This window comes from Priapulus caudatus, unplaced genomic scaffold (assembly GCF_000485595.1).
Source record: "Priapulus caudatus unplaced genomic scaffold, Priapulus_caudatus-5.0.1 Scaffold104, whole genome shotgun sequence".
Classification (NCBI taxonomy): Eukaryota; Metazoa; Priapulida; class Priapulimorpha; order Priapulimorphida; family Priapulidae; genus Priapulus; species Priapulus caudatus.
Genome location: NW_014577165.1, coordinates 92,504 through 107,664, shown reverse-complemented (window position 1 = coordinate 107,664; position 15,161 = coordinate 92,504). Strand labels below are relative to the sequence as shown.

The following is a 15,161-nucleotide window of genomic DNA, read 5'->3' as shown; positions in this document are numbered from 1 at the left end:
CACAACATCATCAATCATCAGACAGGCAGCAGCTGCATGCATGCATCATCATCATTATCATGGTCATGCAGCGAGCCAGCAGCAGCAGCAACAACAACATCATCATCGTCATCATCATCATCAGCAGCAGAAGCAGCAACAACAACATCATCATCATCGTAGTCATCAGCAACATCATCATTGTCTTCAACAGCAGCAGCGGTATCAGCAGCAAAAACAAACAACAGCAAGCGCCGCAATAACAACGCTGAATAACAACGCTGAATAACAACGCTGAATAACAACGCTGAATAACAACAATGAATAACAACGCTGAATAACAACGCTGAATAACAACAATGAGAGCACGTTGGATGATTTGCACCATAATTATTATGTCAAAACTTACATAACGTTTTACATGCTGAGATGAAATTTGTCAAATTCATTTGTTTCACAGCCATTACACTGACAACACACCAAACACAGCACAACAGCAGCAAACAATAATAATAATAATAATAATAATAACAATAATAACAACAACAACAACAACATCACAATATAGCACAGTGAACCACACTGAAATGCAATGTTGTTTCATAATCACAAAGTTTGCATGTTTTTTCTACGTTTAAAAAAATGTATAAAGCACGAAATTTACAAACAACCGACAGGCCTGCCTTAATTAAAATTTGATTTAAAAACTGCAGGCTGAGAGCATGCTCCATATACATTATTCCTTCACTAGCACGTGAGTGAATTTAAATGAAATCACGAGGTGCCTTGCATAAACGTATCGTAAATTTAACATCACACGCAGAAGACGAAAACACATCACATGATCATCTGCGAACTTTCAGGAGGGGCAGAATAAACTTCAGTTTGTGACGATAATGTGTTGGTGCAAGTATCCCGAGCAACTGATGAGTAATAATAGCAGTCAAGCCCCAGATCCTGTGATTCATGCCGTGAAAGACGGGAAGGGTGTAGCCACCAGCACTGCGATATTGAGTGAACCCCAACCTAGCCGAGTCACAGAGCGTATCCAGCTTCTCTGTGAAGACTTGCTCCACCTGGTGGGAAAATAAGGTAAATAATGAAATTCGTGATAGAGCTTGAGCTGACATAATTCGAATTCAACATAGGGCACATATTTCACCACGTGTTCTTTACATTTACTAATTACTCAGTAATACTCAGTATGGTACCTTAACGACCAACATTTCCTATATTACTAAATAAAGTAAAATGATTACAAAGGATGTTATCCACTTGAAAAAAGACACATTGCAATTCTTTAGGCATGATCAATGTCGTTGGTCATGAATTTGTGACACATTCTGATAATATATAAATTGTTATTATGGCAATATTAAAGACCCAATCTGTCTTACCTCATCTTTATTTGGCACCAAGGAGTGTATGTCTACTGACCCTATATTGCAGATAATGGGTGTAATCGCCATCTTGCCATCCTGCAATAGTAAGTGTTCAATTTAGTGAAAGTTGAATCACTTTATATGAACATTCTGTATCAGACAGTGCAACTTGTCTAGTGTTTGAGTAATATTGGTGGTGAGCATGTATAATATGGGATACTAATTCGGGTGTATATGGGGATGGGGATTATATCGGTGACTGATAAGAGAAGGGTTGATGAGAATCTGTTGAGAGGGTGCCCGGTACATGGTGAGAGAGTATATGGAGGTCATATTAGTGGGTGTCATACCAAAACTTCGAATCTGCACAATCTCGAGATTGTACAGCGATTGTGCTGCCAAAACTGCGGATTCCCTAGTTTGGCTGACCAATCTCAAGATTGGGCAAACTGATAACAGTTGGTGATTCAACAACCGCTCATAGCAAGTGTGTGGTGTGCATGGTGCAAACTAGGAAGAGATTTATCTCATATTTATCCAATTATTTATTATAATCATTTAATATTTATACAAAGGTGCCAAACACATTGAGGAAAGAAGATATATACGACCTTATAGTTATGATATAACATTTAAAATACTAATAATCATATGTTTGTGCAAGCTCTGTTTACCTCTGTTTGCCCAATCTCAAGATTGGTTGCACAAACTGCGGATGCACTGAAATTCCAAGTTTGTGCAAGATTCCAAGTTTGGGCACAACAAGTATATGAGCAGGGCGTGAACTTAGCACCGGCCCACCGGCATATGCTGGCAAATTATTTGGAGGGCCAGTAACATTGGCAAAACACTGGCCCTCCTATCCAGTGGTTTCAGCCGTGTTAGCGAGTACCTACATTTACCTTTATATAGCATCAAGAGCGTATTAAGAAGGGTACCTTCTTAATACGCTCTTGATAGCATTAATGAGCAAATAGCCTACATTACTGTTTTACCTGAAGGATATCATGCCATAATTTATCAACATTTTACAAATTTGAAATCGAGAATGCAAGCGTGAAACATGACACTGACAAATACACTTTGGACATTATTCACGATCTGCATTATAGTCTGTTCAACAGCTACTATGCGATGCCACAGCAGCCACACACTACACCATTTTTCGGACAAGCAAGGGTCAGAATTTCATGCCCTGTAATGAGGGTGTGCAGTTAGGAGGTATACTACGTGGGGGTCTGGGGAGAGGGCATATGAAGGTCATAGTCGTGGGTACATTAGGGTAAGTGGTAAGGGGGCACGTGGGGGACTGGAGACGAACAGTGTATAGGGCAATATATACGGACAGTGATAGGATATATGGGGATTCGCTGATCAGGCATGGGAAGGTCTGGTGAGGGGGTATGGAGATTTAGTGATGTGGGGTATGTGGGGGTCAGGTAAGGGTATTTACGAGTATAGCAGGGACTGAGGGTGCGAAATTAACGGGAGTCCGGAGTCAAATACTCCCTGATTTACTGTCATACTATGATAGTCAGACTCAGAACTACAGTCCCTGATTTGACATAAGCAGGAGTCCGTGTGACTCCCTGAAAATTCTGCCATACTAACTAGTTCGTTCCGGAGCACGACCTCGCGGAATTACCGTATTTGTTCAGCAATGTCGCAAGAAAATTTCGCAGACGTGCAACCGCATGAATCTTCAAAATAAGCACATGCATTATTGTTAATATCTTTAATTTTGAACTTCAGACTGCGGACTCCCTCATTTTGCCGCGAACTCCCTCTTTTTGAGGGCAGGGTGTCCGTTGGACTCCCTTGTTCAAATGTTAATTTCTACGGCCTGGTATAGCGAGGTTTATACGATATTGAGCGGCTGAAGAGTATATAGCAGTCTGGTAATGAGGTATACTTGTTTTGGTCTGTGCTTACAGTCACCTGCTTCCAATACTCACACGACTTGGAAGAGGAGACAGCTGACCCCACATATCTACGCTAGATGTTGGGTCCAACCCGATCTCTTCCTCTGCTTCCCTGACGGCCGTGTGGATGACATCCGTGTCTGACGCGTCAACCTTCCCACCGGGAAAGCTATGAACAAGAAATACTTCCTAAGCCAAAGTTCCAAAATAACAATAATAATAGCAAAGAGACTGAATTCTCATGTATTTATGATGTACCTACAATTCGCAACTACTAATTCGCAATCCAAAACAGGGTATGTCAATAATTTAATAAATGATCTTGATCTTTCTTTCTTAACAATGGAACAAACAATGGAATATAGCAATGTTAGTACAATAACTACTCCTACTATACTGTCTCAAGAAAAATACACTACTTGCTACTCAAAACTACAATTCCTATAAACTATTTTTAGGCAAGGTGACGTACGGTATGTTAGTGTTACATAAAATCTGAAATCGAATCTATATAATATTATCTTGGCTGCATAGGTGAAGTGGATTAATGTTGCGGCAGGCAGCTGTGGGCAAGCACAGGTGGTTCAGCGGAACTATCGACTACACAGCACTGTGCTGTTTGTTCGCTGGGCTATATGCCTGGCAGCCGGGAACAGTCTTCGATTTCCTAAAATGTCCGGCAGTTTGACCTCTGATTGACCCTGGCTCGTTCAGATGTTTCTGACTAACCCTAAGCCTAATTAAATTTAATTAAATTAAAAAAAAAAAAAATTAAATTGTTGTATATAAATCATGTAAATATTTGCATTAATTGGAAAAAAATAGTTAAATGGATAAAGATAAAAAAATAAAAAATAAAATAAAATAAAAACTAAACAGATGGGATTCGAACCAAATACCTTTCAGATGTAACGCCGGTGCTGTACGAGCTCGGCTATTCAGGTATTGGAGCTGATAGGGTCTATGTCCCCCAGGGTACTGCCCGGAACGTACCCTGGTAACTATCTAATATCCGACCGTACCTCGCCTACTCCAAACACGTACCCTGAACTTTCAGCCGATGTCGTAATACAATACCGCTTGTCGCAGGAAAACGCGCCGCTTTATGCTGCCTCGTTCCTTGTTCCGGTCCGCGTTCCCTCAGAAATATTTGTAACCCTTACCCTGTTATCGTTTCACCTCCCAACGCATTTCTAGCAAGTGTCAGCGAGACTATCGTTTCCCACACACCATTAAAATGATCATTGACAAATTCCTGTTCCACCTGTATCCGTAGTAGTTTGGACGCTTCGGGCCGCAGCCGAACTGTCGCGTCCTAAGGCGCTGGCCATGCCTCTTTTATTTGCTTCGTCTTATTTTCTTTTGTTTGAATCTTGTTGTTGGCAGGGCCGCTAGGAAATATAAGCCCAGCTCTTTTCTGTTTCTTTTTGTTTCGCGCCTTGTAACGCTGACACTGCAGTAACATCAGTCTCTACTAACTTACTACATCATGCAAATTTTTCAATCAAAATGTTTCCAATGGATGACCCGGTTGGCCGGCCATGTTTGTTTATTGGGCGACCCTGTTTTCGATGGGCGAAATGCAACAGATGACATACTGCGCGATCGCTGCGCATGCGCCCGGTTCGCACAAACAAGAGGCGCCTGCGCGCAGCGCACTTAGAAGCGTGCCAGTTTCAGAGCCGAGCGTCGCAACTACACGTCCAACACCACACAAGCACTACTTGGAGCTCATCTTTCAGAAACCTCAGGCGCGAGAAATGCGGCCGAAAATGTTCGTAAACATTGCGAAGGAAAGCGGCATTCCCGATCATCACTCGGATATTGCAAAAGACTTGCGCAGCATCCAGTGTGTACGTAAGGTTGAAATTTCTTTCTTGTTTGCACGAGTTCTTCATACTCCAATCCCAACTTGATAACAGATATCATACAGGTCTGTATGTTATATTCAAATTTTTGAAACATCAGTAGGTCGGGGGACACAGTGGACGAGGTCGGAAGTCGAGTTACGAGGGAGTAAAGCGAGGTTACGGTCTGGCATCATCAGATAGATTAACCGAAAGGGTACGTTCGCGGTATGCGTTCCCGGCAGGTTACCCTGGGGCACAAGACCTATCAGCTTTATTGGAATTATATATTAGGATGTGCCAGTTGGCAATACGATGGACTGTGCCATGAATACATGGATGTGCGTGCATGGATGTGGGATGTGGACTGCGGCATTCAGGAAATCGAACAGACCGACGTGCAGCCGACTGGCCGGGATATAAGCCACTGTGCTGTTGTTGACCCTCACTTCACCACGCGTGTTGTAGCCAGTTTCTCGTCGCAACGGTGTAGAGTATAATGGTTTTCTCCCGTCGCAATATACACAGCGGGAACCAGCACTAGCAGCAAGCGAAGGTGGTGGCCATACAGCAATCCCAATTATTCCGAACAGGGTTTCACCGTATTCAGCTTCAAAGAGACTGCAGCGGTACTTTCTTATTTGCTCGGAAATGGATCCATAAGGTTAGGCCTACTTATTACTACTAGTACCTAGTACCTAGTTTGAGAGTAATCGGTGCTGTACTCTGAGTTTTGCATCACAAAAGTCAACGTAAACGCCACCATGGTCAAAGACCTCAAATATGATGACTATGCATGAGTACAATAGTAAACTAATTTGGACTCTAAGTCTATAGCCTGTACTCTCATAAATATACTTCAATGAAAGGCTTTCAACAAATATAAAATCACTTTTCACAAATTCCCCAAAGAAATTGTATGTGAATTATATAAGGGCGCTGCCATGATTGATCGAGCTGCTCAGTGCCTGTCTAGTGACATCGATATCGATTTTTGAGTATCGTATTTTTTTCTCACCACAAAGTTACTAACCTCGCACTCACACATCTATATATATACTAATATTATAGTATATATATATATATATTTTATAATATAGTATATTATTATATATTTGTGTTGTGTGCGTGGCGTGCGTGCGTGCGTGCGCACGCGCAGCCGCGCGCGGTCGTGTGATTGTGCGTGTGCGTGGCGGTGTGCTGCGTGCGCGCGTGCGGCGTGTCTGAGTGGTGTGGTGTGATGTTGTGGTGTGTGTGTGTGTGTGTGTGTGTGTGCTGTGAACTGAAATCTGGGAGGGTGAACAGTGTAACAACGCCCCCTCGCCACACCCTCGCACCCGCTGCGGTCGCTGCTCCTTCGCCCTGGTCGCTTAGATTCGCGCCCAGCCCGAGCCAGGGGGCTGTACAGGGGAGGTCCAGGAGTCTGACCCCCCCAGCCGTTCTGCTCGCGCAGAAAACGCATCTGAGGGTGTCTAATTTAAAAAAAATTTTGGAAAACATTTCCCAGACCCCCCTTCGCAGTGCTCGCGAACTGTTGGGTTAACGTTTTTTTAGACCGACCCCCCCCCTGGTCAGAATCGCTGTACACCCCCTGCCGAGCAAAAGTTGCCAACATTGGAAAAACTGAAACCCCCCCCCCCCAATATAAAGTACTACGGGGCCTGTGTGGTGTTATGGTGTGTGTGTGTGGTAATTGTGTTCGGTGTGTGTGTGTGGTGTGTGTGTGTGTGGTTGTGTGTGTGTGTGTGTGTGTGTGTGTGGTGTGTGTGTGTGGTGTGCCCGTGCGCGCGTGTGTGGTGAATTGTGTTTAATTGTGTGTGTGTGTGTGTGTTGTGTGCTGTGGTGTGTTGTGTGTGCTGTGTGTGATGTGGTTCGGTGTGTGTGTGTGTGTGTGTGTGTTGGTGGTGTGTGTGTCTGTCTGTGGTGTGTGTCTTGTCTTGTGTGGTGTGTGTGTCTGTCTGGTGTGTGTGCCTTCTGTGTGGTTGTGTGTGTGTGTGTGTGTGTGTGGTGTGTTGTATGTGCTTGCTGTCGTGTGTGTGTGCGTGTGTGAGTGTGTGTGTGTGTGTTGTGTGTGTGTGTGGTGCGGTGTCTGTCTGTGTGTGTGTGAGAGAGAGAGAGAAGAGAGTAAGTGTGTGTGTGTGGTGTGTGGGTGTGTGGTGTGGTGTGTGTGGTGTGTGGTGTGTGTGTGTGCTGTGTGTGTGTGTGTGGGACCGACGTATATGGGATCGGAGTTGCGTAACGATAGTAGACATTCTTTGCGCGTGCTAGGCGTTTTGTGTTACCGCGGTGCTGCAGGGGCGTGGGCGGGAGTTATGTTTTGAGCCGACCGGTGCCATTGAGTGGTGTTGTTTGTGTGTTGTGTGTTACCATGCCAGCGGTTTCAGTGTCAACTTCGTAGGCGCTTGGGTGAGAGGCTTAGCAGAGAGCGAGACGCTAAGGGGCAAACCAGTCCTCCCCACTCTGCACGCTCGCACTAATACCGATCGCCGAATTAATTTATGTATTTAATTAATTAATTAATAATTTTTCCAGTTTTTAACTTAATTAATTAATATAATTAATAAAAAATATTCACATTGAGAGAATTTAGCTGCCTGGCGAAGGTCTGTGCTCGGCGCGAGGTGCTCTAGTTGTTATTGCAACAATCGTAGGTTGACGACCGAACCGTAAATGCTTGGGTTAGTTCTTTGGCATTGACACTGTCTGTTGTCTGGATGGGCCTTATAAGAGCGTTGAGGCGTCTGGTACAATTTCATCGCTTGCATAAGAGACCCTTGAGCTGTGCTACGCCTGGACATACACACCAGGATGGACAAGCATCAAACGCTTAATAAGGCGTTCAAACTAGAGTTGAGGGTACAACAGACGCCAGATATGCAGTGACGAACGCTTGACATACAGCCAGGGTGAAAATTCGGACCAGAGTGGATCATCAAATCAGGGAAGACTTTCAGTCAATCGTGTATCATCTCAACCAAGGTAAGTAAATTTCATGAAGTGTAGTTCGCAACAGGCTCGTATTTGCAAGTTTTTTTAATAGAAGATACCACGTGGTGTGAACTCTTATAGTATCACCGAATACGATTGTAAAGTAATTAGTCTATGGCTCTGGGGGGGGGGGGTGTTCGTGTAACGATGACCTCCTTTTAGAGACAAAACCTTATATTTCTCATTCGGGGGGGGCCCCCCGGCGGGGCGTGATGGTAGACTCGGTCAACAAAAATTTGGCAACACTTCGGGTAACACTACCTTTCTTCTGCTACAGCTAATTATTTGAGTCGGTTCAACAGACCAAAGGTGAAAAAATGACAAATATTGCAAGTTTCGCGAGCATAAATATCTTAAATTGCAGCAACCATAAACTTCCAAAATTGCACTGAATACAGTTGAATAGTATTTACTAATAACTTTCTAGGATGATTGTTGGGCCAATAAACTTTGTTTTCCAATGTTAGCGAAAGGCTTACATTTTGCTAATTTAGCCAAAAAATAGACCCGCAAAAATCGCGTTCACTTTGAAAGTAGCTCTAAGTATGATTGCTCCTCACTCACCCAATATTGTAGCTAGAGCTACCAAAATTGGCCAAACGTTTCCTTATTAAGTGCTCTAAGTAACCCAGCCTTCAAAAATAATGCTTGCAGGGTGACAGGGGGGCTATTGTAACTCGGGGTCAACCCTACCTCCAAATAGCGCGTTTTGCGAATTTCATCAAATGATGATAACTCCGTAAGTAAGTGACATAGGAAGTTGATTTTGTGGCAGCATATAGGTTTTTTGACACCAAGAAATTGATTGACACCATTATTATACATTTTGGAGTTTACCTAATTAGAAGAAGTATAAGATGTCTGCCAAAAGCGATAATTAAGACACGAATTGTCCCATAGAAAGATGATTGAAGGATATACATGCATCATAGAACTGTACAGGTGGACGCTTTAGTGAAAAATAATGCCTAGGTATAAACTAGTCTAAAATATTTATTGTTACCATACTCAGTTATAAATATATACAATGTATCTACCCTAACCGAACTTGAGACAAGAACAACTGAACCGAGCATGCTAGACAACATAGCAGAACCCAACCTAATCCTATCAAACGATTGGGTTTTTACAATCATGTGGTAATGTTTTAAATTCTTGCACTTACAAAAATTTACCACATTTTACCCCAGCGTTTCTACATGGGCAAGTAGACCTTGAACACTTAGCACATAAACAGGAGACTGACCAATGAGGCTAAAGGGTTTTCCACGATGTTGCGGGTACCAGCTGCTCTTGGTCGTTCACATAGCCACAATCCTCTGGCTTCAGTGTCTCAATGTTTTCAGGGTCGAGGTGGCACTCCAAGGCATGGTTAATGGTGTAGGCATTGTAGAATGCACGGAGTCCCTGACTAGTCGGTGGTAGGCTGTGGAGAGAACCCTCTTTGCTGAAGTGGAAAACCTCTGCTCGATATTCAGAGAAACACTTAGCATTGCTACCTCTTTTCAGTACCTTCACTAAGTAATGATCGTCGTTGCGAGTCATGGATGGAGAGAGGGTTGGTAATTCCCCGAAGTGTTTCAGCAACTTTTCAGGCTCTGCCTTTAGAGCTGTCTTCTTTGTACCAACTTTGCTGGTTATGTAACACCTTGTAAGACTGTGTATAGCCGGCAGTACTGCACAGAGCCGATTACCCAGGCGCTGGAACAGGGTATGAAGGGGTATATATCGAGTTGTATCTCCCATTCCAGCTCGCACCCACAGCGACTCAATGTTGTGTTGGTGAAACATTACAACACACACTTTGTGGCCTGCATTGAGAAAGTCCAAGACGTGGATGAGTATTCAGATCAGCTTCTTCAAATGTCGATTTAAGGTGTGGCAATGCTTTTTCCAGGCCTTGATGGACCATGATGCACTGCCAATCCTCGTCTTCTTTGGTCACTTGTCCGAGTACAGTGGGATATTGTAATGTTTCTGAAGTATTTGAACGAAGATGGCAGTAGATTAGCTTCTCGAGAAGAAGCTTAGTCATGTTTGACGGCCAGAATCTCTCCATCTCCTTTGGCAAAGGTGTCTCTGGTTCAATTGAACTGTTCTCTATTGGTACAGTTTCAGTGCGCCTCTTTCTCTCACTATCCTTCACTGAGGGTTCATCTGAGTACATGTCGAACACATAGTCACATCGCCCGAACTGATGGTATACATCCGAAATGTATACAAATCCTAAGAGGAGATTCTTGAAGCTGGAGAGGCTAGTCACACGAACCTTACGAACTGTGGCCATTATGTCTAAGACATATGAAGTGTTCGTCCGATGTCTATAGCCATAGTCTTCATGTTTGCGATTATCCTGCAACTCTTTAATCAACAGGCTCTTCCCTCGGCTGACCATCGTCCCGTCCTCATTGAACAGGAGAGGTGAAGGTGCAACATCATATTTCAAGAGGTCCGCGGTGGTGAGGCCACGATCACGGGCGATTTCAATCGTTCTCCCTACAACATTCATTTCCTTCACTGCTTTCTTGATGGTCTGCTGCGGCTTGTTTCGATTTATTTTCATTGTTTTCCGGTTTGCTCGATGAATACTTTCATTAAGTCTTGTGGTTTTTTGTACGAACATTTTTAGTCGAAATGTCAAGTACTTCTCCTCTCCTTTTGCGAAGGCACTAAGTATGTCATTTTTTTAATCTCTTTTGCTATGATCTCCTTTGTCACGAAATTATGCAGCATGGGGAAAGCCCCTAGAGACATGGGGAAGCCCTTCTCTTCAATGAATTTTACCATTGCCTGGATATGGGACTCCTTGCGAACTGTAGTAGCTTGAGATGACCCGTGATGGTTAAAGGAATCGTGTGTTCTCTCCATCACATCAGCATATCTCCGATGCAGATTCTTTACTGCCATCATTTCATGGTATATCAAGTCCCATTGAGCAACGTACTGCTTCTGCTTGGCATGCCCGATGATTCCGTCACTGCATTTAGATCATGGGTTTATACTTTGCTCAAGCTTCTGGTCACCACCGACTGCAGTGAAGCGGCCGGGTTTCTCCTTGATGGAAAAGTTCCTATTTGAGAAGTTCACATGCACTGATGGTGCAGTTTGAGGTAAACGCCGCATGTCTTCCAGGTAGACAGAGCACCAGCGAAGATAGTTGGTTCGTCACGCGCTCCTTTTCACCATGCGCATTCTACGGCGGTCGCCGACACAAGACGTGTTGCTGTTGTTGTTGTTGTTGTTGTTGTTGTTGTTGTTGTTGTTGTATGTAGATCAGTTAGAATCGAGCACCTTCAGGTCGGCGTAGCTTCAGTCTTCACAGTAAACCTTATCCAGGGCGCATAGGCGTCACACATAGGAAATAACTACGGATATGTTCGGCAGACGCAGGCTAGCAATCCACGCGTGCCTCTCTCGCTGTCTGTGAGTTATCCGTGATGCTTACGTGTGTGCTGACATCTGAATGCAGCGTCATATGTGCGTATCCAAGATGTATGGAGAACGGCGAGGCACTTGCAGGACCTGTTAAAAAAGTTTCGGGTTAAGTTCCGGGATAAGAGTGAACATTTCTAAATATATATGAACGTGGGCGTACGGGCATGCGTGTGTGCGCGCGTACGTTTGAGTGTTCGCACGTGCGTGCGTGCGTGTATGTTCACATACCTGCGACGAAGAGTAGTGGGTTGTATTATGGCTTTCTATCTGCATCACACAGCCATCCTAGTCACACACATACGCAATTGTGACGTCAACGTGGTTTAACCAATAAGGTTACGGTGCACGTCTACAGAATTAGGATCGGTCTTGTATAAGCGTGTAATGTGGGTGCGCTTGAGGGGGAAGTTGGGAGGAAATACATGCAGTGTCAGTGACATGAGATAACATTTCGTTATAGACGTGTCTCACTGCTATATCAGTGGCTGGACCATCTCACGCCATCTTGCACACGCCAACAACATGCTGGACCCTCCCCCCACGCGCAAGAAGCGGATGTAATGTCACCTATATATATCAGTTTGATTTCTCACTGATTTTCTCCTGAACATATAGATGTGACAAAACCAAGTCGGCCATTTCTCGCTCAGTTTGATTTCTCACTGATTTTCTATCGGAGAGAACGAAAATAGACTGTTCCAGCGAGGCACAATCTTGCGTACGTGCGCGCGCAAATAATCCGCGCGCCTACAATGTAATCGAGATACGATCCCCGAAATCAGCGCACGTGTTTACCTTGGTGTGCTCCGATCATGGGTCGGCAGTGTGAGCGCCCGGTGGGGGCAGTGTGAGCGCCCCGATGCGCAGGCGAGTGCTAGCGCAGTGTGTGTCCAGCGCAGCGTGCGAACACGTGGCGACCGCTCACGTTCGACGCATCGTTCCTGCGATTAGTGGCGCGATGGAGGCGCAGGTTCACGTGGATTCACGGCCGCCGCTGCCGTCGGCGTACCGGCCGAAGCTGGTGAAGCTACATCCGCTTCCGTGGACCAGCGGCGTAGTAAGTCGTCGCGTCCTCCGCGCGAGACGGTCGCGTCGGCCGGAGGAGTGCGAAACGGAACGTCCCGCGAGCCGTCGATTGATTCGTGGCGCGAGCGCGGTCGGATTGTTTGTTGTGTCGTTTACGGTACGCGAGCTTTAAGTAACGCGCGTAACGGTGTAGCCCAGCTTAACGTGGCTTGTGTGTTGTTTCTGTTTAAAGGGCGAAGATCCATCCCTGGGGAACCCAGGATTCTGGGACGAACTGTTCTTGCTAAAGGTGAGCGGTCAATGCCGTCGACTTGTCATCGCGAATCTGTACTTTCATGTCTAATTAATATAAATGTGCTACATGTACAATAATGTAATGTCACTACAATACTATGATATAGTAATGCTGATAAGTGCAACCTCTTTAAATGCTTGTAGCATTTGTTGACCATAAAGAACAGATTTACTAAGATACGATGAACAATATTTTCTATAGTTTTCATTAGGGATTCTCTTGCACAGGTTAATGCCAATTTCATTGAGAGTGAATTGGAAAAACTGAGTGCAGATCAGTTGCATGGTTTAAAGGTAAGTGATTTTGGAAATCGTCTGTCTATTATTATGTACAAATTTATATGATGTTTGAAACAGTAGATAGTTTATGATATTTAATGTAGTACTATGGGTCGATCGGCAGTAAGGTAGCAATGGAGCATTTTATCAGTTCGCTTATCTTTTCATATTTGCATAGGCAGGTTAACAGTAGTACACCTATGAGCATGTATGTGCCGTACGTATAAAAGACTGCTGATCATTATAATTTATTGACATTTCGTTTGATACAGAAAATAGGAATGTATTAGCATTTGAAATTAGGCTCCTAGATTTCCTACTTGTGGCATTCCCAATGTCTTGTTCCTGCCTCTACATATCAAGTCTTTCCTTTCACTCAGTCTTTCCTGTGTCCAAGCTTACCTCAGTATCAGTCTTCTCTCAGTCTTCCCTGCATCTCAGCCTTCCCTCTGTCTCAGTCTTTACTGTGTCTCAGTCTCCCCTATGTTTTCTTTTTGTTTGAATCTTGTTTTGCAGGGCCGTAGGAAATAGTAGCCATGCTCTTTTGTTTTCTTTTTGTTTCGCCTTGTAACCTGACACGCATAACACAGTCTTACTAACTTACTACATTGCAAATTGTTTCAATCAAATGTTTCCATGAGTGACCGGGTTGGCTGCCATGTTTGTTTATTGCGACCTTTTTTGATGGGCGAAATGTGCAGATGACTACTGCGCATGCTGCGCATGCGCCCTTGCAAAACAAGAGGCGCCTTCGCGCATGCGCACTTAGGAGCGTCCAGTTTCAGGCGAGCGTCCAAATACTACGGTACACCACCACAACACTTGGAGCCATCTTTCAAAAATCTCGCGCGAAATGCGAGATCATCACGATATTTGCAAAAGGATTGCGCACATCAGTGTATATAGGTTGAAATTTCTTCTTGGTTTCACAGTTTCATACTCCAATCCAACTTGATAAAGATATCATACAGGTCTGTATGTATATTTCAAATTTTGAAACATCAGTAGTGGGCAGAACAGGGACAGTCAGGGTACGGTAGGGAGTAAGCGAGGTACGGTCCGGCATATCAGATAGTTACCAGGGTACGTTCCGGTACGTTCCGGTACGTTCCGGCAGTACCCTGGGGGAAATAGACCCTATCAGCTTTATTGGAATTATATATTATGGATGTGCATGCATACATGGATGTGCATGCATGGATGTGGATGTGGACTGCCGGGCATTTAGGAAATCGAAGACCGTGCCCGGCTGCCGGGGATATAGCCACTGTGCTGTTTGTTACCTCACTTCACCGCGGTGTTGTACGAGTTTGCTCGATCGCAGGGTGTAGAGTATACATGGTTCTCCGTCACATATACACAGCGGGACCAGCACTGCAGCAGCAGCAGTGGTGCCACCAGCAATCCAATTATTCCGAACAGGTTTCACAGTATCGAGCTTAGACTGCACGGTCTTCTTATTTGGCTCGGAAAATGGATCCATGAGGTTAGGCCTACTACTACTACTACTACTACTAGTACTAGTTGAGAGTAATCGGGTGTGTACTGAGTTGCACGCAAAAGTAAGTAAACGGCCACCATGGTAAAACCTCAAATATGATTGACTATGCATGATAAATATAATACCAATTTAGCACCTAAGTCTATAGCCTGTACTCTCATAAATTACTTTCAATGAAAGGCTTCACAAATATAAATCGCTTTACAAATTCCCCAAAGGAATGTATGTGAATTATATAAGGGCGCTGCCATGATTGATCGATGTCAGTGCCGCCTAGTGACCGATATCGTATTTTTGAGTATCGTATTTTTTTCTCACGAAAGTTATCGTAAACTGTTACACACACATCTATATATATATATATATATATTTGTGTGTGTGCGCATGCGTGCGTGCGTGCGTGCGCGCGCGCGCGTGTGTGTGTGTGCGTGTGCTCGTGCGCGTGCGTGCGTGTCTGAGTGTGAGTGTGTGTGTGTGTGTGTGTGTGTGTGTGTGTGTGTGTGTGTGT

The 15,161-nt window shown here is 44.4% G+C and overlaps 1 protein-coding gene across 2 annotated transcripts; it reads right to left on the bottom strand.

Moving 5' to 3' along the window:
• Positions 1 to 360: 360 nt before the first annotated feature.
• Positions 361 to 14,894, bottom strand: LOC106805190 (nucleoside diphosphate-linked moiety X motif 8, mitochondrial-like). 2 transcript variants are annotated; one of them, XM_014806688.1, is made up of 4 exons: positions 14,436 to 14,894; positions 3,317 to 3,452; positions 1,377 to 1,457; positions 361 to 1,055 (listed from the first exon to the last, which is right to left on the bottom strand). In XM_014806688.1, the coding sequence occupies exons 1-4, from the start codon at positions 14,762 to 14,764 to the stop codon at positions 825 to 827; spliced, it is 777 nt and encodes a 258-aa protein (XP_014662174.1). In that variant the 5' UTR covers positions 14,765 to 14,894; the 3' UTR covers positions 361 to 824. The 2 variants fall into 2 exon arrangements, with proteins under 2 accessions (XP_014662174.1, XP_014662175.1); XM_014806689.1 differs by having other exon boundaries at positions 14,822 to 14,856.
• Between the last annotated feature and the right edge of the window lie 267 nt (positions 14,895 to 15,161).